General features: G+C 41.0%; 1 protein-coding gene and 1 pseudogene across 5 annotated transcripts in view; one reads left to right on the top strand and one right to left on the bottom strand.

The window, feature by feature from the left end:
* UBE2K (ubiquitin conjugating enzyme E2 K) overlaps positions 1-23682 on the top strand; it is a 91058-nt gene extending 67376 nt beyond the window's left edge. For 3 of the 4 annotated variants that reach the window (XM_023224700.3, XM_023224701.3, XM_023224702.3), the window contains 3 exons: positions 15386-15485; positions 18550-18678; positions 19231-23682. In XM_023224700.3, coding sequence (XP_023080468.1) covers positions 15386-15485; positions 18550-18678; positions 19231-19305 — 304 coding nt within the window. In that variant the 3' untranslated portion in view covers positions 19306-23682. The remainder of the gene's footprint in view (positions 1-15385; positions 15486-18549; positions 18679-19230) is intronic. The other variant, XM_023224699.3, reaches the window with a different exon arrangement.
* LOC111550939 lies at positions 7083-8111 on the bottom strand (annotated as a pseudogene). The gene has a single exon (XR_002734203.2). The product of XR_002734203.2 is annotated as a receptor of activated protein C kinase 1 pseudogene (transcript).
* Positions 23683-24742: the final 1060 nt, after the last annotated feature.

Below are 24742 nucleotides of genomic sequence, written 5' to 3'. Positions count from 1 at the left end.
GGCACCCCATGCCCTGTCTGCAGATCTATTGGCAAAACCTCCAACATCTTAACAGCAGCTTTACTACCACATTTTTCCAAATGCGTTACCTCTAGCCTGGATGATTGCATTAGTCTGCCTCCCTGCTTCTGGCTTTTCCCTACTCAGGCTATTCTCAGCACCCAGAACGACAACCTTAAAAACAAAGCTTGCAGCCAGGTGTAGTGGCTCATTCCTGTAATTCCAACACTTTGGGAGGTGGAGGTGGGCAGATCGCCTGAGGTCAGAAGTTCGAGACCAGCCTGGCCAACGTGAAACCCCATCTCTACCAAAAATAAATAAATTAGCTGGGCATGGTGGTGCATACCTGTAATCCCAGCTACTTGGGAGGCTGGAGGCAGGAGAATTGCTTGAACCCAGGAGGCAGAAGTTGCAGTTAGCCAACATCATGCCATGGCACTCCAGCCTGGACAACGGAGTGAGACCCCATCTCAAAAAAGAACGAAAGAAAAAGCTTGGAGATAAAAACTTCCCACTGACTTCTCTTTTTGCCCAGAGTTAAGCCAACAGTACTGTTACTTGTAATTATCTCCCTATATAGCTAGTTGGAAGATTATAGTGTGTATATAGAGAGAGAGAAATTGAATTTTTATACCAAAACATTTTATCCTAATCTGATGTGCAGGAACATAACTTTTTTTTTTTTTTTTTTTTGAGACAGAGTCTCACTCTGTCGCCCAGGCTGGAGTGCAGTGGCCGCGTCTCAGCTCACTGCAAGCTCCACCCCCCGGGTTTACGCCATTCTCCCGCCTCAACCTCCTGAGTAGCTAGGACTACAGGCACCCGCCACCTCGCCCGGCTAGTTTTTTGTATTTTTTTAGTAGAGATGAGCTTTCACCATGTTAGCCAGGATGGTCTTGATCTCCTGACCTCGTGATCCGCCCGTCTCGGCCTCCCAAAGTGCTGGGATTACAGGCTTGAGCCACCGCACCCGGGCAGAACATAACATTTTTTTTACATCAACTGTTCCCTTTCCTAAGGCAGGTGAATAATCTTGTTTTGTATCTGTACAATTGCAATATTAAAATATACCAAAGACATTAGATAAAATAGGTGAGACTAGATATTCATGAATTCATTACTCTATTCCCTGAGCTTTACTGAGGTATAATTGGCATTTAGTGCATATCCATATTTAAATGTGAATGTTGAGGTTTCAGAACTGGAATTTGATAGAGAAAAATACAGGGTTTTAATCGTAGGAAAAATGAATTACGTAAACATTAAATAATTTTCAGCAGGCATACTAGAAAATACATGGTTAATGTTGGTCTTATATTAATGCATCTAGGGATAGTGATATACTTTTATTAATATTTAACTTAGTATATTATTTTTATTATCTTTTTTTTTTTTTTTTTGAGGCAAAGTCTCATTCTGTTACTCAGGCTAGAGTACAATGGTGCAATCTCTGCTCACTCCAACCTCCACCTCCCAGGCTCAAGCGATTCTCCTGCCTCAGCCTCCTAAGTAGTTGGGATTACAGGCATGTGCCACCATGCGCCACCATGCCCAGCTAATTTTTTTGCATTTTTAGTAGAGATAGGGTTTCACCATGTTGGCCAGGCTGGTCTCGAACTCCTGACCTCAGGTGATCCACCCGTCTCAGCCTCCCAAAGTGCTGAGATTACAGGCGTGAGCCACTGTGCCCGGCCCCTGGTTTATTTATTAATTTCACAACTTATGCTATGTGGAAACGATTCTCTAATGTTTTCCACTGACACTTACTATGACTGATGTCATAGGTGTCTACTTACCTGGGGAAGAAAATGACAACACAAAAATTTCACTCAGTGATGCTGCCCTTCTGAAAGACACAAACAGGCACAGAATGCAGATGCCTGGTCAATAAGGTATGCTCAGCATCATTACTCATCAGGGAAATGCAAATTAAAATGATAATTAGATACCACTACATGCCTGTAAACATAAATACCTCATGCATTGCTGGTAAGAATGTGGCTTAACCAGGTAGGGCACGGTGGCTCACGCCTATTATCCCAACACTTTGGGAGGCCGAGGTGGGTGGATTGCTTGAGGTCAGGAGTTCAAGACCGGTCTGACCAACATAGTGCAACCCCATCTCTACTAAAAATAAAAATTAGCCAGGCGTGATGGTGGGCCCCTGTAATCCCACCTACTCAGAAGGCTGAGACAGGAGAATCTCTTGAACAGAGGCAGAGGTTGCAGTTAGCCAACATCGGGACACTGCACTCCACCCTGGGTGACAAAGTGAGACTCCTTCTCAAAAAACAACAGAAAACAAAGAATGTGGTTTAATCACTTAAAGCCAGTAATATCTACCAAAGCTAAACACACACCTTCAGTATGCCCTATCAGCTTCATTCCTAGGTATATATCTAAAAGAAATTAGTGCCTATGCCTACTTTTTGAAAGACATGTATGAAAGAATTTTTATGGCGAATTTATTAATAGCCCCAACGGGAAATAACTCAGATGTCTCATCAACAAGAAAATTGATACATTGTGATCACACATTGGAGCACTACGTAACAGTAAAAAAGACCATATCATTGACACAAACAACATGGATGAGACTCAGACATGTTGAGTGACAAAAGCCAGACACAAAAGAATACATACTGTATGGTTCAATTTTTATGAAACTGAAGATGAACCAGAATTTATGGTGATAAAAAAAATACGATAGCTGGGCATGATGACTCACGCCTGTAATCCCAGCACTTTGGGAGGCCGAAGCGGGCGGATCACAAGGTCAGAGACCATCTGGCTAACACGGTGAAACCCCGTCTTTACTAAAAATACAAAAAAATAGCTGGGCGTGGTGGTGGGCGCCTCCTGTAGTCCCAGCTAATCGGGAGACTGAGACAGGAGACTGGCATGAACCCGGGAGGCGGAACTTGCAGTGAGCCAAGATCGCGCCACTGCACTCCAGCCTGGGCAACAGAGCGAAACTGTCTCAAAAAATTAAAAAAAAAAAAAAATACAGTAGTGGTGAGGGTGGGCAGGAGTTGTGAGTAGGAGGAACAAAAGTGAAGCTTTGTAGTGCTAAAAATACTCTGTATATTTATCCAGGCGGTGGTTACATGGGTATATACATATGTAAAAATTCATCCAGCTGCATAGTGTCTTAACTTTGCTTAAACTTTAACAAAAAAATTTATAGCAGCTGGGTACAATGGTGTGCACCTGTAGTCCCAGCTACTCAGGAGGCTGAGGCAAGAGGATTGCTGAAGCCCAGCAAGTCTGGGCTGAAGTGTGCTATGCCAGTCAGGTGTCCACATTAAATTGGGCATGAGTATGGTGACCTCTTAGGAACAGAGGACCACCAGATTGCCTAAGGAGATGTGAACCAGACAAGGTTGGAAACAGAGCAGGTCAAAACTCCTGTACTGATCAGTAGTGAGATAATACCTGTGAATAGCCAATGCATCCCAGCCTTGACAACATAGTGAAACCCAATCTCTTTAAAAAATAAAATCTTTAGTATAAAAGCTTCCCTTCTCTTTAAGTAGCATTTAGTGTTTTGAATGAACATGGTTTAATTATTTATGATCTGTTGGAAGATCCTTAACAGAAAAGTTACTCAACAGGATGAACAATTCACATGATTATTCTGCATAGTAAGGTCCTTCTGAGTCCTTATCAATGAATATATGAATATTTACATAGCCACATTAACTATGTCTTACTGATTTGAGACTGGAGCAAAATTAATTTACTGGAGATAGATTTACGAGGTACTGATTTATTCACATTATCTACTAAATTATAAAGATTGACACATTTTTTGAAATTTCATACTCCTGTTTGCCTCTTAGGATTTGTTATAATAGATTTAAGTTGATTGTATATACTGATCCTGAAGATCTCAGTACAATATAGATTTGATCACTACTTTGTAAATAGAAGAAGAAATAGAACAAAAGAATGTTTTCAATTATATACTTTTTCACATTACTGAATTTAGATTAGAGCAGTCCAAAATTGCACACATTTCTTTGTATTATCAGAGATACAGTTTCTATAGTTTTCATTTATTTTTTAAAGTTTTAGGCCGGGTGCTGGCCGGACGCGGTGGCTCACGCCTGTAATCCCTGCAATTTGAGAGGCCGAGGTGGGTGGATCATGAGGTCGGGAGTTGAAGACCAGCTTGGCCAAGATGGTGAAACCCTGTATCTACTAAAAATACAAAAAAAAAAATTAGCCAGGCATGGTGGCACACGCCTGTAATCCCAGCTATTCGGGAGGCCAGGGCAGAGATTTGCTTAAACCTGGAGGGGCAGAGGTTGCAGTGAGCTGAGATTGCGCCACTGCACTCCAGACTGGGCTACAGAGTGACACTCTGTCTCAAAAAAAAAAGAAAAAGAAAAAAAAAAGCTCATGCCTATAATCCCAGCACTTTGGGAGGCTGAGGCGGGTGATTACCTGAGGTTAGGAGTTCAAGAACAGCCTGGCCAACATGGCAAAACCCTCTCTACTAAAAATACAAAAAAGCTGGGTGTAGTGGTGCACACCTGTAGTCCTAGCTACTCCTTGGGAGCCTGAGGCACGACAATCACTTGAACCTGGGTGGCAGAGGTTGCAGTGAGCTGAGATTGCACCACTGCACTCCAGCATGGGCGACAGATCGAGACTCCATCTCAGTAAAAATAATAGTAATAATAATAATAAATTAAATAAAGCTTTAAATTTATTTATTTATTGTAGAGATAGGGTCTTGCTATGTTGCCTGAGCTGGTCTCAAGCACCTGGCCTCAAGTGATCCTTCCGCTTTGGCCTCCTGAAGTGCTAAGATTATAGACTTGAGCCCCAACACCTGGTCTATAGTATTTAGGGTTAGAAAAATAGGTGTGGTAGGCTGTTTTTGCATTGCCATAAAGGAATACCTGAAACTGAGTAATTTATAAGGAAAAGAAATTCCTTTTGGCTTGTGGTTCTTCAGGCTATATAGGAAGCGTGGTGCCAACATCAGCTCAATTTCTGGTGAGGCCTTAGGGAGCTTATGATCACAGCGGAAGATGAAAGGGGAGCCTGTTTCACATGGTGAGGGTAGAGAACAGAGTGGAAGCAACAGAGAGTGAGGAAGTTGCCACATACTTTTAAAACACTTTTTTTTTTTGAGACAGTCTCACACTGTCGTGCAGGCTGGAGTGCAGTGGCGCGATCTCGGCTCACTGCAACCTCCGCCTGTCTGGTTCAAGCGGTTCTCCTGCCTCAGCCTCCCAAGTAGCGGGGACTACAGGCGCCCGCCATCACGCCTGGCTAATTTTTGTTTTTTTAGTAGAAACAGTGTTTCACTGTGTTGGCCAGCCTGGTCTCAAACTCCTGACCTCGTGATCTGCCTACCTCAGCCTCCCAAAGTGATGGGATTACAGGCGTGAGCCACTGTGCCCAGCCAAAAAACACTTTTTTTTTTTTTTGAAGACTGTCGCCCAAGCTGGAGTAGTGTGGTGCAATCTTGGCACACTGCAACCTCCACCTCCCAGGTTTAAGCACTTTTCGTGTCCTCATGCCTCAGTTTCCTGAGTAGCTGGGATTACAAGTGCATGCCACCGTGTCCAGCTAATATTCGTGTTTTTAGTACAGATGGGCTTTTGCCATGTTGGCCAGGCTAGTCTGGAACTCCTGGGCTCAAGTGATCCACCCATCTTGGCCTCCCAAAGTGCTGGGGTTAAAGGCATGAGCCACTGCTTCCAGCCTTAAAACACTTTTTTTTGTTTTGAGACCGAGTTTTACTCTTGTTACGCAGGCTGGAGTGCAGTGTCATGATGTTGGCTTACTGCAACCTCCACCTCCCAGGTGCAAGTGATTCTCCTGCCTCAGCCTCCTAAGTAGCTGGGATTACAGGTATGCACCACCACACCCAGCTAATTTTGTAATTTAAGTAGAGACAGGGTTTCTCAGGCTGGTTTCGAACTACCAACCTCAGGTCATCCGCCCACCTGACCTCCCAAAATGCTGGGATTACAGGCATGAGCCACCATGCCCGGCCAAAACACTTAAATAAGTAGCTCTCACGTAAACTCATTCATGACCAATGGGGTGGCACTAAGCCATTCATGAGCTATTTGTCCCCATGATCCAAACACCTCTCCCCAGGCCCCACCTCCAACACTGGGAATTACATTGCAGCATGAGATTTGGAGAGGACAAATAACCAAACTATATCAATAGGTTTTATTTTGATTTTTCTTTTTTTTTTTTTTGATACGGAATCTCACTCTGCCACCCAGACTAAAGTGCTGTGGCTCACTGCAGCCTCAACCTTCTAGGCTCAAGCAGTCTTCCCACCTCAGCCTTCCGAGTAACTGTAACTACAAACACGTGCTACCACACCTGGCTAATTTTTTTGTAGAGACAGTTTCAACTCATTGCCCAGGCTAGTCTTATAAACTCCTGGACTCAAGCAGTCTACCTGCTTCAGCCTCCCAAAGTGCTGGGACTAGGCATGAGCCATCGCACCTGACCTCAATTATTGAACTAATTTTCTGACAATTAATTATTAAAACTGGCTGTACATGGTGACTCAAACCTGTAATGCTAGCATTTGGGAGGCCAAGGCAGGAGGATTTCTTGAGCTCAGGTGTTTGAGACCAGCACTGGCAATGTGGCAAGACCCTGTCTGTACAAAAAGTTTTAAAATTGGCTGGGCGTGGTGTTGCGTGCCTGTAGTATAAGGTGAGAAAATCACTTGAGCCTTGGAAGTCAGAGCTGCAGTGAGCTGTGTTCACACATTCTGTGAAAATTCAATCATGCAGAAAAGTGACAACTTTTTCTCTTTGACATTGTTATGAATTATATCTAAATTTATAGCTCTAGATTTTTTTTCAATTTTGAGGGTTTTGAGAGCAAACTGCCTTTTTTTTTTTTTTGCGCCCCTGCCAGACACGGTTTTGCTCTGTCGCCTAGGCTAGAGTGCAGTGACACAATCACAGCTCACTGCAGCCTTGACCTTCCAGGCCCCAAGCATTCTTCCCACCTCAGCCTATTATAGGTGCACACCACCATGCCTGGCTAATTTTTTTAAATTATTATTATTATTATTTTTTTTATTTTTTAAGCCAGTTTTTTCTTCTTTAATTTGTAAAGCTCTGCCATACACTTCTAGCGCGTGCCGATGGTCACCTGCCATACTCGTACCAGGTTGTCTGTGTAGCCAGCAAACAGAGTCTGGCCATCGGCAGACCAGGCCAGGGAGGTACACTGCGGTGGTTCTGCCTTGCTGCTGGTACTGATAACTTCTTGCTTCAGTTCGTCTACAATGATCTTTCCCTCTAAATCCCAGATCTTGATGCTGGGGCCTGTGGCAGCACAGAGCCAGTAGCGGTTAGGGCTGAAGCACAGGGCGTTGATGATGTCCCCACCATCTAGCGTGTAAAGGTGTTTGCCTTCGTTGAGATCCCATAACATGGCCTGGCCATCCTTGCCTCCAGAAGCACAGAGGGATCCATCCGGAGAGACAGTCACCGTGTTCAGATAGCCCGTGTGGCCAATGTGGTTGGTCTTCAGCTTGCAGTTAGCCAGGTTCCATACCTTGACCAGCTTGTCCCAGCCGCAGGAGACGATGATAGGGTTGCTGCTGTTGGGCAAGAAGCGGACACAAGACACCCACTCTGAGTGGCTCTCATCCTGGACAGTGTATTTGCACACACCCAGGGTATTCCATAGCTTGATGGTTTTATCTCGAGATCCAGAGACAATCTGCCGGTTGTCAGAGGAGAAGGCCACACTCAGCACATCCTTGGTATGGCCCACAAATCGCCTCGTGGTGGTGCCCGTTGTGAGATCCCAGAGGCGCAGGGTTCCATCCCCAGGAGCCTGAGAGGGCAAACTGGCCATCTGAGGAGATAACCACATCACTAACAAAGTGGGAGTGACCCCGCAGAGCACGCTGTGGAATTCCATAGTTGGTCTCATCCCTGGTCAGTTTCCACATGATGATGGTCTTATCTCGAGAGGCGGACAGGATCATGTCCGGGAACTGCGCAGTAGTAGTGATCTGGGTTACCCAGCCATTGTGGCCCTTGAGGGTGCCACGAAGGGTCATCTGCTCAGTCATGGCGGCGGCGAGCGCGTGTGTCGCTGCAGCGACCTAAAATTATTTTTTATAGAGATGGGTCTCGCCATGTTGCCCATGCTGGCTGGTGCTCAAGCAGTCCCCCTGTCTTAGCTTCCCAAAGTGCTGAGATTACAGGCATGAGCCACTGCCCCCGGCTGATTCTTTTTCTTTAACCTCCTCTGCATTCAAGTTTCTGATTCTTGCAATGGTAATCTAGAGTCTGTAGTAGACTGTGTCTTCACAATAGGAAGACAGTGCAAATAGAGGAAATAGACAATATTTATAATAAGGATTTTTGAGTCTCTAAGGTAAGAACTTACTACTTAAATTTTTGTTTCTTTGTTTGAGACAGTCTCGTTCTGTCGCCCAGGCTGGAGTGCAGTGGCACACTGCAAGCTCCGCCTCCTGGGCTCACGCCATTCTCTTGCCTCAGTCTCCCTACTAGCTGGGAGTACAGGCGCCCGCCACCACTCCAGGCTAATTTTTTGTATTTTTAGTAGAGACAGGGTTTCACAGTGTTAGCCAGGATGGTCTCGATCTCCTGACCTCAAGATCCGCCTGCCTCAGCCTCCCAAAGTGCTAGGATTACAGGTGTGAGCCACTGCGTCTGGCCTACTTAAAAGTTTTTCAGAAAATTTTTGTAAAGTACACAGCATAAAATTTACTAGGCCAGGCATGGTGGCTCATGCCTGTAATCCCAGCACTTTGGGAGGCCAAGGCGGTGGATTGCTTGAGCCCAGGAGTTCAAGACTAGCCTGGGCAACATGGCGAAATTCCACCTCTACAAAAAATACAAAAATTAGCCAGGCATGGTGGCATGAGTCTGTAGTCCCAGCTACGTGGGAGGCTGAGGTTGGAGGATCACTTAAGCTCAGGAGGTTGAGGTTGAGGCAACAGGGACCTGTGATCACACCACTGCATTCCAGCCTAAGTGACCATGAGACCCTGTCTCAAATAAGCAGGGCCGGGCGCGGTGGCTCACGCATATAATCCCAGCACTTTGGGAGGCCGAGGTGAATGGATCACCTGAGGTCAGGAGTTCCAGACCAGCCTGACCAATATGGTGAAATCCTGTCTTTACCAAAAATACAAAAAAGTTAGCCAGGCGTGGTAGCATGCGACATTAGTCCCAGATACTAGGGAGAATTGCTTGAACCTGGGAGGCAGAGGTTGCAGTGAGCCGAGATTGTGCCACTGCACTTCAGCCTGGGCAACAGAAGGAGACTCTGTCTCAAATAAATAAGTAAGTAGGCTGGGCGTGGTAGCTCTCGCCTGTAACCCCAACACTTTGGGAGGTTGAGGCAGATGGATCACCTGAGGTCAGGATATATATATACATACATACACATATACGTATACAAAAGCCAAACATTTTGTTGATCCATTCATCCATCCATGGAAACCTTAAGTTGCTTCTGCCTTCTGGCTGTTGTGAATAATATTGTTATGAACATGCATATATTAATACCTACTCCAGTTCCTGCTTTCAGTTCTTTTGGATGTATACCCATAAGTGGAATTGCTGGATTATATAGTAACTGTGGGTTTTTTTATTTTTTTTGTTTTTTGTTTTTTGTTTTGAGGGACTGCCGTACTGTTTCTCATAGAGTTTTCACCATTTTACATTCCCACAAGTAGTGCACAAGAGTTCCATTTCTCCACAACCTGGCTAACAATTACTTTTTTTTTATGGTAGCCATTCTAATGGATATGAAGTGATAGGTCATTGTGGTTTCGATTTGCATTTCCCTAATGATTAATGGTGTTGAGCATCTTTTCATGTGTTGACACTTTATGTATCTTCTTTGGAGAAACGTCTGTTCACATCCCTTGTTGATTTTTTAACCAGGTTTGTTTTTTGTTGTTACTGAGTTGTAGGAGTTCTGTATGTATTATGGATATTAAGCGCTCACCAGATAAATGATTTGGAAATATTTTCTCCTGAAACACAGAAGCTTTTTTGTTTTAAGTAGTGGGGTCTTACTATGTTGCCCAAGCTGGTGTCGAACTCTTGGGCTCCAGTGATCCTCCCACCTCAGCCTCCCAAGTAGCTGGGACTACAGGTGTGTGCCACCACACCAGCTTCACAGGAGTGTTTATTTTTATTTTTAATTTTTATTGTTTTCTTTCTTTCTTTTTTTTTTTTAGATAGAGTCTCGCTTTGTCGCCCAGGCTGGAGTGCAGTGACATGATCTCGGCTTACTGCAGTCTCTGCCTCCTGGGTGTTCAAGCAGTTCTCCTGCCTCAGCTTCCCAAGTAGCTGGGATTACAAACATGCACCACCATGCCTGGCGAATTTTGTGTTTTTAATAGAGATGGTGTTTCACCATGTTGGCCAGGCTGGTCTCGAACTCCTGACCTCAGGTGATCCACCTCCCTCAGTCTCCCAAAGTGCAGGGATTACAGGTGTGAGCCACTGCACCCCAGCCAGGAGTTTTTAACTTTGATAAAGTTGTCGTGTATATTCCCTTATTTTTTTCTTTGGGTTCTTCTACGTTTGATGTCATATCCAAGGAATCATTGCCAAATTCAGTGTCATGAAGTTTTCCGCTATGTTTTTGCTTCCTAGCTCTTACATTTAGGTTTTTGATCCATTTTGAGTTAATTTTTATATATGGTATAATAAGGTAAGGGTCCAACTTCGTTAATTTGAGAGATGAACAGTTTTCTTTATTCTTTTTTGTTTTTTTTTTGAGATGGAGTCTCGCTCTGTTGCACAGGCTGGAGTGCAGTGGCGCGATCTTGGCTCACTGCAAGCTCTGCCTCCTGGGTTCATGCCTTTCTCCTGCCTCAGTCTCCAGAGTAGCTGGTACTACAGGCAACCGCCACCATGCCCAGCTAATTTTTTTATATTTTAGTAGAGACGGAGTTTCACCATGTTAGCCAAGATGGTCTCGATTTCCTGACCTCACGATCCGCCCACCTTGGCCTCCCAAAGTGCTGGCATTACAGGCGTGAGCCACCACACCCAGTCCGAGATTATCAGTTTTCAAGAAAAGTGTTTTGCCTTGTTGAGATATTTGTTAGAATACCTATGTGATAGTATGAAGGACTTGCAAGATTTGGACGCTTTTCTTTTGCATGTCTTTATGTTTTTATTTCAAATTAAATTAAGTATGAGTTTAATAATTGCCTTAGTATTAAATACTTCCTTTGAGTGAAAACTTTTCTTTGCTATTCAGGTAAATTTCCTTTAAATAAATAATTTTATTAAAAATTATGTAACGTAAGATTTTGTTTCAGGCAACACCATGGATTTTAAAATTAAGTTGCTTAGAAAGTCCGTTGGAAAATTAAGTAGTGCACTTAAGTGTTGTAAGAATTGCTTGAACCTGGGAGGCAGAGGTTGCAGTGAGCCAAGATTGCGCCACTGTACTCCAGTCTGGGGGACAGAGTGAGACACCATCTCCAAAAAAAAAAGACGAGTTGAAAGACAAGAATGAACATTTGAGGATTGAGTTTGGCTTTTGGCTTTTTGTTTTGATTCATGTCTTTTTTTTTTTTTTTTTTTTTTTTGAGATGGAGTCTCCCTCTGTCGTCCAGGTTGGAGTGCAGTGGCCGGATCTCTCAGCTCACTGCAAGCTCTGCCTCCGGGGTTTACGCCATTCTCCTGCCTCAGCCTCCCAAGTAGCTGGGACTACAAGCGCCCGCCACCTCACCCAGCTAGTTTTTTGTATTTTTTAGTAGAGACGGGGTTTCACCGTGTTAGCCAGGATGGTCTTGATCTCCTGACCTCGTGATCCACCCGTCTCAGCCTCCCAAAGTGCTGGGATTACAGGCTTGAGCCACCGTGCCTGGCCTTGATTCATGTCTTAAAAGAAAATAATACTGTCAATTTTAAAGAGATGGGGTTTTGCCATCTTGCCCAGGCTGGTCTCAAACCCCTGGGTTCAAGCAATCTGCCTGCCTCAGCCTCTTGAAGTACTGGGATTACAGGCATGAACCACCACGCCTGGCCCTATTTTTAATGTTTTTGAGAAAACTCCATACTGTGTTCCATAATGGTTGTACTAATTTGCATTCCCACCAGCAGTGTGCAGGGGTTTCCTTTCCCTTACGACATCAGCAACACTTATTCATCGTTTTTATAATAACCATTCTAACGAGTGCTAGGTAGTATCTCATTTTGGTTTGTTTTATTTTATTTATTTATTTTTAATAGAGTATCACTCTGTTACCCAGGCTGGAGTGCAGTGGCATGATCTTAGCTCGCTGCAACCTCAGCCTCCCGAATAGCTGGGATTAGAGGTGTGCACTACCATGGCCAGAAAATTTTTGTATATTTAGTAGAGACGGAATTTCGCCATGTTGCCCAGGTAGGTCTCGAGCTCCTGACCTCTAGTTTAGGTGATCTGCCCGCCTCAGCCTTCCAAAGTATTGGGATTATAGACATGAGCCACCATGCCCACCCTAATTAACAGTATTTGCCAAGTATTAATGTGCATCAGAATCACCTGCAGTACCTGTTAAAACAACCCTGGAGTTTTTGATTCAGTAGCTCTGGGATAGAGATAACTTCCCAAGGGATGCTGATGCTGCTGGTTGGATGAACAACACTGTGAGATCATTGCCTTAAGACGTTCATTGTTGGTTGTTGGCAATAACTTAACTTTTTGGCTAGGGGTGGAGGTGTGGGAGACAGAGTCTGGCTCTGTCTCGCATGCTGGAGTACAGTGGTGCCATCTGGACTCATATAACCTTTGCCTACCAGGTTCAAGCGATTCCTGCCTCAGCCCCTCAAGTAACTGGGATTACAAGCATGTGCCACCACATCTGGCTAATTTTGTAATTTTAGCAGAGTCTGCGTTTCACCATGTTGCCAAGGCTAGTCTCAAACTCCTGGCCTCAAGTGATGTGCCCGCCTCGGCCTTCCTAAGTGCTGGGATTACAGGCGTGAGCCACTGCACCCAGCCTACATTAACTTTTATTGTAGACATCTAGGGAAGTACTATTTATGTACCAAACTTGGGAAAATTGAGAGAACAGTCACTAATCTTTTCTAGTCTGTGGTTCAAATCAGGAACCCAGTTGAAAAAGGCTGGTTTAGAGTAATTGGCCAGTTGTTGTGGCTCACACGTATAATCCCAGCACTTTCAGAGGCTGAGGTGGGAGGACTGCTTGAGCTCAGGAGTTCAAGACCAGCCTGGGTAACATCGTGAAACCCTGTCTCTACAAAAAAAAAATTGTTTTTAATTAGCTGGGCGTGTTGGCATGTGCCTGTGGTCCCAGCTACTCAGGAGGCTGAGGTATGAGAATCACCTGAGCCAAAGAGGTCAAGGCTACAGTGAACTGTGATTGTGCTCTACTGCACTTTAGCCTAGGCGGTGTGAGGCCCTATCTCAAAAAAGAAAAAAAAAAAGAATGATCTAATTTGCATGGTAAAAATGGTCATTCTCTTTACATGCAACATTTTTAATATGTCCACATTGTATGTATACATACCTCTATTAATTGGTGAAGCAACTTTTTTTTTTTTTTTTTTTTTTTGTTGAGACGGAGTCTCGCTCTATCACCCGGGCTGGAGTGCAGTGGCCGGATCTCAGCTCACTGCAAGCTCCGCCTCCCGGGTTCCCGCCATTCTCCTGCCTCAGCCTCCTGAGTAGCTGGGACTGCAGGCGCCCGCCACCTCGCCTGGCTAGATTTTTGTATTTTTTTAGTAGAGACGGGGTTTCACCGTGTTAGCCAGGATGGTCTCGATCTCCTGACCTCGTGATCCGCCCGTCTCGGCCTCCCAAAGTGCTGGGATTACAGGCTTGAGCCACCGCGCCCGGCCTTTTTTTTTTTTTTTTTTTTTTAAGATGAAGTCTCGCTCTGTCGCCCAGGCTAGAGTGCAATGGCGTGATTTTGGCTCACTGCAACCTCCACCTCGCGAGCTCAAGCAATTCTCCTACCTCAGCCACCTGAGTAGCTGGGATTATAGGTACATGCCACCATGCCTAGCTAATTTTTGCATTTTTTGTAGAGATGAGGTTTCACCATGTTGGCCAGGCTGATCTCGAACTCTTGACCTCAGATGACTGCCCACCCTGGCCTCCCAAAGTGTTGGGATTACACAGGCATGAGCCACTGAGCCTGGCCAGTGAAACAACTTTTTAACAGAAATGCCAAGAATTACTACTAGACAAGTAGATACTATTTTTTAGACAAATATTAGCTTTATAAAGATACTTTCCTTATAAATACATTTAGAATCATAAGTGATGTAGTTTAAGCCAAAAATGTTGTCCTATTTCAAAATGTTATGGAATGATTTTATATTTTCTTGAAAATATGGCCAAGCATGGTGGCTCAAGCCTGTAATCTCAGCACTTTGGGAGGCCGAGGCGGGCGGATCACAAGGTCAGGCGATCAAGACCATCCTGTCTCTCACGGTGAAACCCTGTTCTACTAAAACTACAAAAAATTAGCTGGGCGTGGTTGCATGTGCCTCTAGTCCCAGCTACTTGGGAGGCTGAGGCAGGAGAATTGCTTGAACCAGGGAGGCAGAGGTTCCGGTGAGCCGAGATTGCACCACTGCACTCCAGCCTCAGCGATAGAGTGAGACTCCATCTCAAGAAAATAAAAAAAGAAAGAAAAAATATATTTGCTTCATAGTATCTTGTTTTTAGAGTGCCATTGAAAGAAAGTCTCACAAGCTATTGGTACTAATGATTTATCACTTTAGCTTTGTGTTTAGAGAAATGGATAGAAAATGAGTGAATAAAACTAACAAGAAGGATCTTGGCAACAAGAAAAACAAGGACAGTTCAGAATTTGAGTTGTCTTAAGAAATAGAAAAACTGGCCGAGTGTAGTAACTCACATCTGTAATCCGTGACCTTTGGGAGGCCAAGGTGGACTGATCACCTGAGCTCGGAAGTTCGATACCAGCCTAGGCAATATGGCAAAACCCTGTGTTTACGAAAAAAGGAAAAAACAAGCAAACAAAAAAATGCTGGGTGTGGTGGTGTGTGCCTGGAGTTCCAGCTACTCGGGAGGCTGAGGCAGGAGAATCGCTTGAACCCAGGAGGCAGAGGTCGTAGTGAGACAAGATAGTGCCACTGCCCACTCCAGCCTGAGCGGCAGAGTGAGACCCTGTCTCAGAAAAAAAAGAAAAAAGAAATAGGCAAATTGTAAAGTAAGGAAGAAAATAAATGATAGGCAGATACATAATTATAAATGTCTGTGACTTAACTGTATAATTAAGATAAAGCTCTAAGTAACTTTTAGCTCCACAATTTTTAAATTTTTATTAAGAAAGTACTTAATTGCTTTTGCCTGCAGAGCCCTCTTAATTGGGATATTTTCATCTTTTGAATTTTAGGGCAGCTGCAATGACTCTTCGCACGGTATTATTGTCATTGCAAGCACTATTGGCAGCTGCAGAACCAGATGATCCACAGGATGCTGTAGTAGCAAATCAGGTAAGATGGCTGCTTTTGAAAGACTTCCTTACATTATGTATGAGTCTAACCGCTTTAATGGTTTGCACATTAACACATGAGCATACTCTATTGAAACTAAATTTTGAAATGGTTTTCTTTCTTGTAGGATTATTTTGTCAGGTATAATAGTGAAAACTTAATAGACTTTTAACATCTAGTTTAATTGGATATAGATGCTATTTTCCTAACATGAGTATTTTCAAACACATAAAGTCAAAAGAATTACACAGTGAATACCCATATTCCTACCATCTAGATTCTAGGATTAATGCTGGTGTATGTATTCATCTTTTTATCCTTCCATTCAGGAAGGATGATCCCTCCTGCTAATAATTTTTAATAATTTTAATCACCTCCTATCATGGCACTGACGTGGCATGGCACAGTTTCCAATGACCTGGTAATTTGTTGAATGGAATAAATATTTTTCATTTCACTTTCTAGCTACAGTGGCTGAGTTTAATAATTACATCAGAGACTGGACCTAAGTTATTCGTATCTGACCCATTAAGAAACAGTTTGCTGGCCAGGTGCAGTGGCTCATGCCTGTAATCCCAGCACTCTGGGAGGCCGAGGTGGGTGGATCACTTGAGGTCAGGAGTTCCAGACCAGCCTGACCAACGTGGTGAAACCCTATCTCTACTAAAAACAAAACTAGCCCGGCGTGGTGGGACGCACCTGTAGTCCCAGCTACCTGCGAGGCTGAAGTGGGAGAATCGCTTGAACCTGGGAGGCAGAGGTTGCAATGAGCTGAGATCACGCCATTGCACTCCAGCCTGGGTGACAGAACGGAACCCTTTCTCAAAAAACAAAAAAGTTTGCCAATACCTACTCTAAGCAATTGGAATATAATGAACATTCTTTTTTTTTTTAACCTTAGTTTTTCTTCTCTTGATTTCTAAGATATTACCCACTTTTCTTCCTCACTTCATAGCTGTTCTTTGTTAGTTCCCACAATTATTTCCCTTCCTACTCGTCTTTCTTAAATATAGTTCCTCAGTTCTGACCTTGTTACCTTTACTTTCTGTGCACATTCACACTTGGATGGTCATATCTATACTGATCTTACCACCCGTACATTGATGAAATGTGTAGGTTTGCCCTCTCTCCTAGGCTTGCCCTCTCTCCCAAGAGCCTGGTGTTTAACTAAATTGATAGGTGATGGTATCATAGAATGATAGGTTCGCAGGATTTATGATAGCGTTCAGTTTTGGCAGTGTTACACTCAGGTATCTAAGGAACATTCGTATGGTTAACCACCCAAGTCGCAGCCTTTGGAGTTTTTCTCTGTCTCCTTTGCTCCTGTTGATAACCATTCCCTGTATCATTCTGTCACTATATTTACATAATTACTCTGATTGCCGTAGGTCACTTTTAAAAAATTATTTTCAACTGCTCTGATAGATCTTTTCTCAACCTCTTTCTTCCTTTCTCCGTTTTCTACGTTGCTATCAGGTAGCTTTATAAAGTGCAAATCTTACTTCACTAACAAAAACTTGTTAGTAGCTCTACTGTCACCTACTTGAGTCCAAATTTTTTAGTTCGTAGAGTTTTTCCATGATCTGAACTCTCTGCAAACCTAGCTTTATTTCCTAAGTTCTTTTCTTAAAACTCATGCTTTTTCAAGCATTGCATTCGTTTTTACATATTGTATCCAATCTGCCATATTTCCTCTGCCTGAGGAAACTTCTTTAACCTATAAGATTTTAATTTATGTATTATCTTCTTTTCCCGTGAAGATCTGTTTACTCCTTGCTTTATGTATATATCCTTGTCAGTATATTCTGTTATTTGCCTCAGAGTACTTCCAATTCGGATTTCCCATGTTTTATATATGTGCTATTTATTCATATTTGGTTGTTAAAAGCATGGCTTATATTCCAGCTTTGCTTTCCTATTGAACTCTAAGCCTTACAGGCTGAGGTTAGACTCAAGGGTTTCTTTTAGCTCCTAAGATAGTTCAATAATTTGACTTATTTTCTTGTGATGAATCAGTGGTAGAAAGTAGATTTATCATTTTAATATGTAATAGATTTAAATATATAAAGTACTTTTAAAAGAAATATTAAAGTGAATTGAATCGTTAGTAATTTATACTTTGCTTTACTAAGTAATGGTTCCAAAGTATTTGATAAATTTACCTCTTTCCAATGCATATGGGAAGTCTTTTAATAAAATTACTCTTATTGTGAGTTTATGATCATCTCAAGTTATGTAATAAGTTAGGTCTTTGCATGTGAGGTTTCCATAAATCACTGTACACTAATGCAGCTGTAAGAAAACAGAAGAATCTAGTTGTATTCTAGCCTGGGCTGTGGGTAATACAAAAGCTGGTCACATTGTAAAAAATTATTCTAATGTCGGCCGGGCGCAGTGGCTCAAGCCTGTAATCCCAGCACTTTGGGAGGCCGAGACGGGTGGATCATGAGGTCAGGAGATCAAGACCATCCTGGCTAACACGGTGAAACCCCGTCTCTACTAAAAAATACAAAAAACTAGCCTGGCGAGGTGGCGGGCACCTGTAGTCCCAGCTACTCAGGAGGCTGAGGCAGGAGAATGGCGTAAACCCGGGGGACGAAGCTAGCAGTGAGCTGAGATCATGCCACTGCACTCCAGCCTGGGCGACAGAGCGAGACTCCATCTCAAAAAAAAAAATTATTCTAATGTCCACATATTTTTATAAGCTAGTAATCTGTGTTCAGTTGTATAATGTTTGCTGCTTTACAGTATTTGGAACATCTCTTAATACCTCACTTAATCTAATTTTAGTCTTTTGCTAGTTATATCTGTTGAATTTGGAGATTAAAGTAGATTAATGTTACTTGTCTTTGTTATTGTCAACACAAATTGTGAGTCAAAGCTTCAGGTTAAGTGGTCTTTTCTTGAGTGACATAGGTTGTCTATAATGCAAAGTGAATCACATTTTAAATGTAGATTTGTTTTATTTGGAAAAAGTAGGGTTGTAGGCAATTAAGAGCTGAAATACCATATCAAATATTATAACTGTAATGTCATGTCAATCAATTTTTTCCCCCCCATATAGTACAAACAAAATCCCGAAATGTTCAAACAGACAGCTCGACTTTGGGCACATGTGTATGCTGGAGCACCAGTTTCTAGTCCAGAATACACCAAAAAAATAGAAAACCTATGTGCTATGGGCTTTGATAGGGTAAGTACATAAGGGCATGTTGATTTTCATATATTGATTGATTTTAAATTATTGCAAATTCTTGACTGACAAAAGTGGTTTAGAAAATTAAGGGAAATTCGCAGCCTGAGCAACATGGCGAAACCCATCTCTACAAAAATTAGCTGGACATGGTGGTGAGTGCCTGTAATCCCAGCTACTCTGAAGGCTGAGGTGAGAGAATCCCTTGGGCCCAGGAGGTCAGGAGGTCGAGGCTGCAGTGAGCGATAGTCATGCCACTGCACTCCAGCCTCGGTGATGGAGCAAGACCCTGTCTCAAAAAAAAAAAAAAAAAAAAGGAAAATAAGAGAAAATCTAGTTTTGGTAAACATATTTTCTGTTTTCGAAATCAGTGATTTTTTTTATTTTTACTGATTACTGTCATTGATTTTAGAAGCTTTTCATGCACTGCAAATGTAAATCAACTTCAGAAAAGAAACAAGGTGTTAATTCCCAATATAAAGAGTGAATGATTCAGTATTGTTTAAATGTTTCCTTGAGATTTAATCTCTTGTCCCCTTTTCTTCTCTACAGAATGCAGTAATAGTGGCCTTGTCTTCAAAATCATGGGATGTAGAGACTGCAACAGAATTGCTTCTGAGTAACTGAGGCATAGAGAGCTGCTGATATAGTCAAGCTTGCCTCTTCTTGAGGAGCACCAACATCTGTTATTTTTAGGATTCTGCATAGATTTCTTTTAAACTGGCATTCTTGCCTAATGATGTTATCTAGGCACCATTGGAGACTGAAAAAAAAAAAAAAATCCCTGCTCTGTAAATAAAGCTAATTAAACGTCTGTGTAAATTTAAAAAGGGGAAATACTTTAATTTTTTTTTCTTAATAGTGTAAAAATTCCTTGAGCTAAGCTAAAACCATGGAAGAAACATGCTACTTTAGTGTTTAGCAGTGTACCAAGACTAGCAAGAGTTTGCTTCAGGATTTTGTTGAATAATTAAGATAATACTTTGAGTGTGTCAGGGCCATTCAAATTGTTGGTGTTGCATCACAGCTACCTTAACTGTTTTTAACATGGATCCTCTGTGCCTGTGAATTTACTTGCATGCTTGTACTTGACTTCTTAGGATGGGTAGCTGAAAAGACCACCATTTTAAGCATTTGAGAATTCTTAAATATGAAATTTATTCAGAATTGAAGATGGTGACCTATTCAGAGCCTTTTTGTCCTTGTCAACAGACTGGGACATAGTGTCTGTTTCCCCCCTTCCCACCCCATTCCCCACCCCCACCTTGCCACACACAGCTAATATTCTAATGGTAAATTTCTCTGTATTTGGTGGGGAAATGTGCTGAAGGACAGTATGTATCCCTTGCTTCATTTTTAGGTCAGTAGGTTTGGAATGTTTTGTCCCAGTTCTTCAAACACTCTTAAATTTTTCCTAAGTAATGTAAAAATGGAACTGCCAATTTTATTTCTCCTGCAAAAATAGTAAATACTTGGTGTTACATTATTCCCAGGTTTAATGAAAGAACCCAACTTAGTTTTTCAGTGAATTTGACACCTGTTTTTTAAACGATGAAATTTTTCTTTGAGAACTGGCAAGGATGCAGTCAGCTGTTTCCAGTAGTTTTTAGCCTGATTTGGGGGTCTATAGAGATTGCTTTATTGGATACTTCAAGTCATTCTTGCTTGCACTTCCCCTATTGACACATGAAAGCTGTGTTGGTGTTTTATTGTACATACTTCAGATGCATATAGGAATAGAAGTGTGTTATAAATCTAGCTTTCTTTATGATGTTTCTGATAATATGAGAATTGAAAACTTTACCTTCTCTTGTACATAGACTATTTGTATTAAATTTTCATTTCATTCTAAGTTCAAAAGTTTGAAAATTATTAGTTTTGCAAGATCAAACACTAATGTGACCATTTTATGAAGGTTGAAGTGGATTTATGCAGGCAGTTCTATATATAGAAATACAATTCTTTTTAAATTTTTAGGACCAATACAAAATAACAAAAATGTAATGGAATCAGACTGAATTAAAGTAAGGCTGTATATTGAAAGTCATAGTATAAAAGGTTTGCTTTCTTTAAGTGTTATTTATCTTAAATTATAATCATTAAGTGTTTGGAAGATAATTTTTGAATCATAACGTCAGCATAACTTCATTTGACTTCTCAATAATCTTGATACTAGAAGCAATAAAAGAACCATTATTAAATATATTATAATGTTAAAGATGTGAAGGTTCTTCCAAAAATTTGTAAGGCTTTCCTAATTAACAGTATACTCTTATAGTTGATATTATTGCATACTAAACACAAGTTGCTGTTTTTTCCCCATATGTTTGCTTAAGCATGTCTTTATACAACCACCTCTTTTTATTGTTGTAGTTTATTTTCTAAAGATGCCAAAGGAAACAAGATTTTTCTTTATTTATTTTAAATACCTGAAACCGTGTACTTTATATTTTGAAGTAAGGTGGGATTGTGTGAGAATGTGGATGGTTTTTCTCCATTACTGGTTAGAATTACTTTTTTTAAGTGGAGGGCAACTTGGTAGTATTCGTAGAATTTGGGTTTAAAAATATCAGACACATCTACCCAGTTTATTTTTTGCCTGTATTATCAGGGTATATTTAATTGTCCTGTGGTTAGACAAAGGTGAGAGAGCTCAGAGGTTTCTAAAGGTCAGGCATTACATACATACGTACATGCTCTTGGAGGCAGCTATATCCTGCTTTGATTTTTATGCACATGAGCCCTATAGGGTTATACACTCATCTGACTACACTTCAACATCCCCAGTGCCCAAGAAATTGGAAAGTACAACATTTGGTTTGAGACATCTTCATAAAAGATTCTTTATTATAAAAATTTACCTCATTTACATTTAATGTGATGATCTTTTTTTTTCCTTTCTGGTATATTTCCCACTGTACTGTTTGCTTTTGTTATTCTCTTGTCTGTGGGTAGATTTAGTTACCCAAACATAGAAACTAAAGCAATTACTTTTTTCCTCTGTTCTTAAATATGTTTGGAAAAAAAGACACTAAAAGATCAGGCCTAGGGGAAAAGTACCCTGGTGGAAATTATTTTTGTAATTCTTAATATTTTTGAGTTGGCACCGTTTCAGTTTTAAAAGTCTCAAAAATTATGTTAAAAAAAAAAAAAATCCAGTGAAATCCCGTTTAGGGCAGGCTGATTTGTTAGAAGTCATTGATTCTCCAGTAGGCTTTTGTTGTAATCAGGCCTGTTTCCTGAGTATGTGCCTCTTTTAAAAGAAGAAATAATTAGCTGTATAGTATTTCAGTACTGATGAATGAATGAATGAATGACTGAATGGCAGTTAGTGGACCCAAATAAGTATTCAGTGGTATATAAATATTTGAGGGACTAGGTACTGAATTAGATGCTCTGAGTTGGCACCCCGAAATGTTTGGAATTACAACTATGATTTACTTAACTTATATCCTTGTAACACATTCAAGGATTTATAAATGTTTGGATTTTGTATTTTGCTTTTGACGAGAATAATCTATGAAATGAAAGAATGATTGTTTTTCATTTTTTAGAAGTTATACACATTTATGATTGTTGGTGGCACATAAAACTATGCAAAATAATTCTTTTTAAGTATCTGTAAGAAAGAATTGGCAGTTTAAACGGATTTTGCTTATTTGTGCACTACAGAATGCAGCATACTGTATTACTGTTGAGGCTGCTTAATAAGTTTACCAATGTGAAAAGCAGATCTTGGGCATAAGTGTATGCCTGATTTGAGCTTTTAAAACTGTGCAGTAGGTGTATGGTAATGTTTTACAATCCTATGTAGCAAAATAGGAAATTATGAATTTTTGTTGTTGTTGTTTTAAAGATTTAAGATGGATTGGGGTAGGGAACAGCTGGAGCCAGGTATACCTTCTGGTATGTAGAGGGAAACAATGTTTAGATATGAAAAAGGAAGCTGTCTGTTTACAGTTAACTTTATTTCGTGGACTTCTACAAAATAATGTTGTATTAATCACTTTTTCTAGTTCAAGGAATTTCAATTCCAGGGTACAAACCATTGATCTTAAAATTACGTTTCCATTCTTTTTAGTACCAGGTTAAAGTAAATGCTTACCATCAGCCAGTTGCTGTCACTGGGAAGAAGGCAACTTGAAGTATTTACTGATAAATAGCCCTTATTCCCAAGTGTGACTTTTCTTCAGTGTCTACATATTATGTCACACGTTCTATTTGCACTGCTGCAATATAGATCAAAGATCTTGTGGCATCGGGGTAGGGGAGTGTTACTATCTCCCTTGTCCCATTTGTTCTGTTACTGCTTCATTGGACTGATCTACCCTCATGAACTTGCAATCACCTAAATGGAGTCTTGAATGTGTCACCTTTTGCTTGGTTATTTCAACCATGCTGCTATATATAATCAGGTGTGGCACAGTTTGTCAGTTTGATTCTAGGTGTGAGTGGATGGAAATCATTACACTGTGCTGTTAACGATCCTTGTCTGCTTGCTGTTACCTACTTTTTACAGGCATCATAATAAAAGCTAGACTATTTCTTTGGGGGGAAAGAGACTTATTTAATGTAATTTAAAAAACTTTTCCAATAGAAAATGAAATATTATTGAAAATAATATCTATTTTTTAGCTTTCAGCAATTGATGGTGCTTTGTTGTGGTGTCTGCTGGAAGTCTACTGCCATTATAGGGAACCTTGCTTGTTAGCTTCTCTAGATCTCTATTCTAAACAATCTGTTAGTGATGATAAATTCTGTAGGAGGGTCTATTCTGAGCCGTTAACTTCCTGTAAGGGGAAAATGGGTGGGTCACCAGAAATACCATTGAAGCAGGGTGGGCTGTGGGTGGAGGGTTGGGGTATTTGTCTTGAGAATTAAAAACTACGAAACACTTTTGTACACAACTGATTTTTTAAAAAATAAACACATTTTTAAAGATGTTGAATTTTTCCCCCCTTATTGGGAATTCTTAAAAATAAATGCATGCATGTTTTCCCCTGAAAATGGTTTATATCTTATTTCTGGGTACTCATCTGTGGACAAGCAATTAAGTCTTACTCTAAGTAAGAGTAAGAACTAGGCAGATATTTCTCCTTCACAAATTTCATAGTGATTGACATATAAATGCAGTAAGTTTTATCAGATCTTTGAATTTAAAAACATTGAAATTTAGTTCTAATTAAACTTACTAAAAGTAGAACATATTTGCTTAGGTTCTAATCCAAAATGTAGAGTAATTAAGAGTTAAGTAATACTTTGTATTCTATTTCCATATATGCTTTCTGGAAATGTTGCATGGTACTATCAAAAAGACTGAATTGTTTCAGAAAGTCCAGGGTTTAATCCCAGCTTTTACTCAAGAGCAGAGAACCTGGACTTTTCTGAGCCTCAGTTTCCTCATCTAGGTAAGATATTTCCCCAGTACTTTGTAGCATGTTTGTGAAGATCAAATTAAATGATTGATGTAGCTATAAAAGTACTTAATATATTTGTATAGACGTTAATATAATTCTAACACTAAATTTTGGCTTAACTATGAAACGATTACTCTGTTCCTAATCTGAAACCACCAAGAGGATAGCTTGTTTGAAAATTGTTCTTGTTTGGCAAAGTAGCTATTTTTTGTTATGTCTATTTCAAAGGTCCATTGGTTATTATCTGTAGATTGCCCCTTCCTCCATAAATGCTGATAATTAGAAGACAGTTTGTCAGGGTTTGTACAAATTATTTTACATGGCAAAACTGATTGTGTCTTTGTGGTATTTGTAACCAACTAACAGCAGGCCTATAGGTTTCTTTGTTAGGAAATGGAATTCCTCCTGACCTGGAATACCAATGTAAAGTGTTCTTTTTGTGGAGCAAGACTGGGTCTTTAGGTACTAAAAATCTAGGATAGCAAAGAGAATTCAAGGCTGGGTATGGTGGCTCACACCTGTAATCTCAACACTTTGGGAGGCAGAGGCAGGTGGATCATCTGAGACAGCCTGGCCAACATGGTTAAATCTCATCCCTACTAAAAACATAAAAATTAGCTGGGCATGGTGGTGCATGCCTGTAATCC

Source organism: Piliocolobus tephrosceles, chromosome 3 (genome assembly GCF_002776525.5).
Source record: "Piliocolobus tephrosceles isolate RC106 chromosome 3, ASM277652v3, whole genome shotgun sequence".
NCBI lineage: Eukaryota > Metazoa > Chordata > Mammalia > Primates > Cercopithecidae > Piliocolobus > Piliocolobus tephrosceles.
Note: the sequence above shows the minus strand (reverse complement) of the source record. Positions and strands in the feature narration are given on the sequence as shown.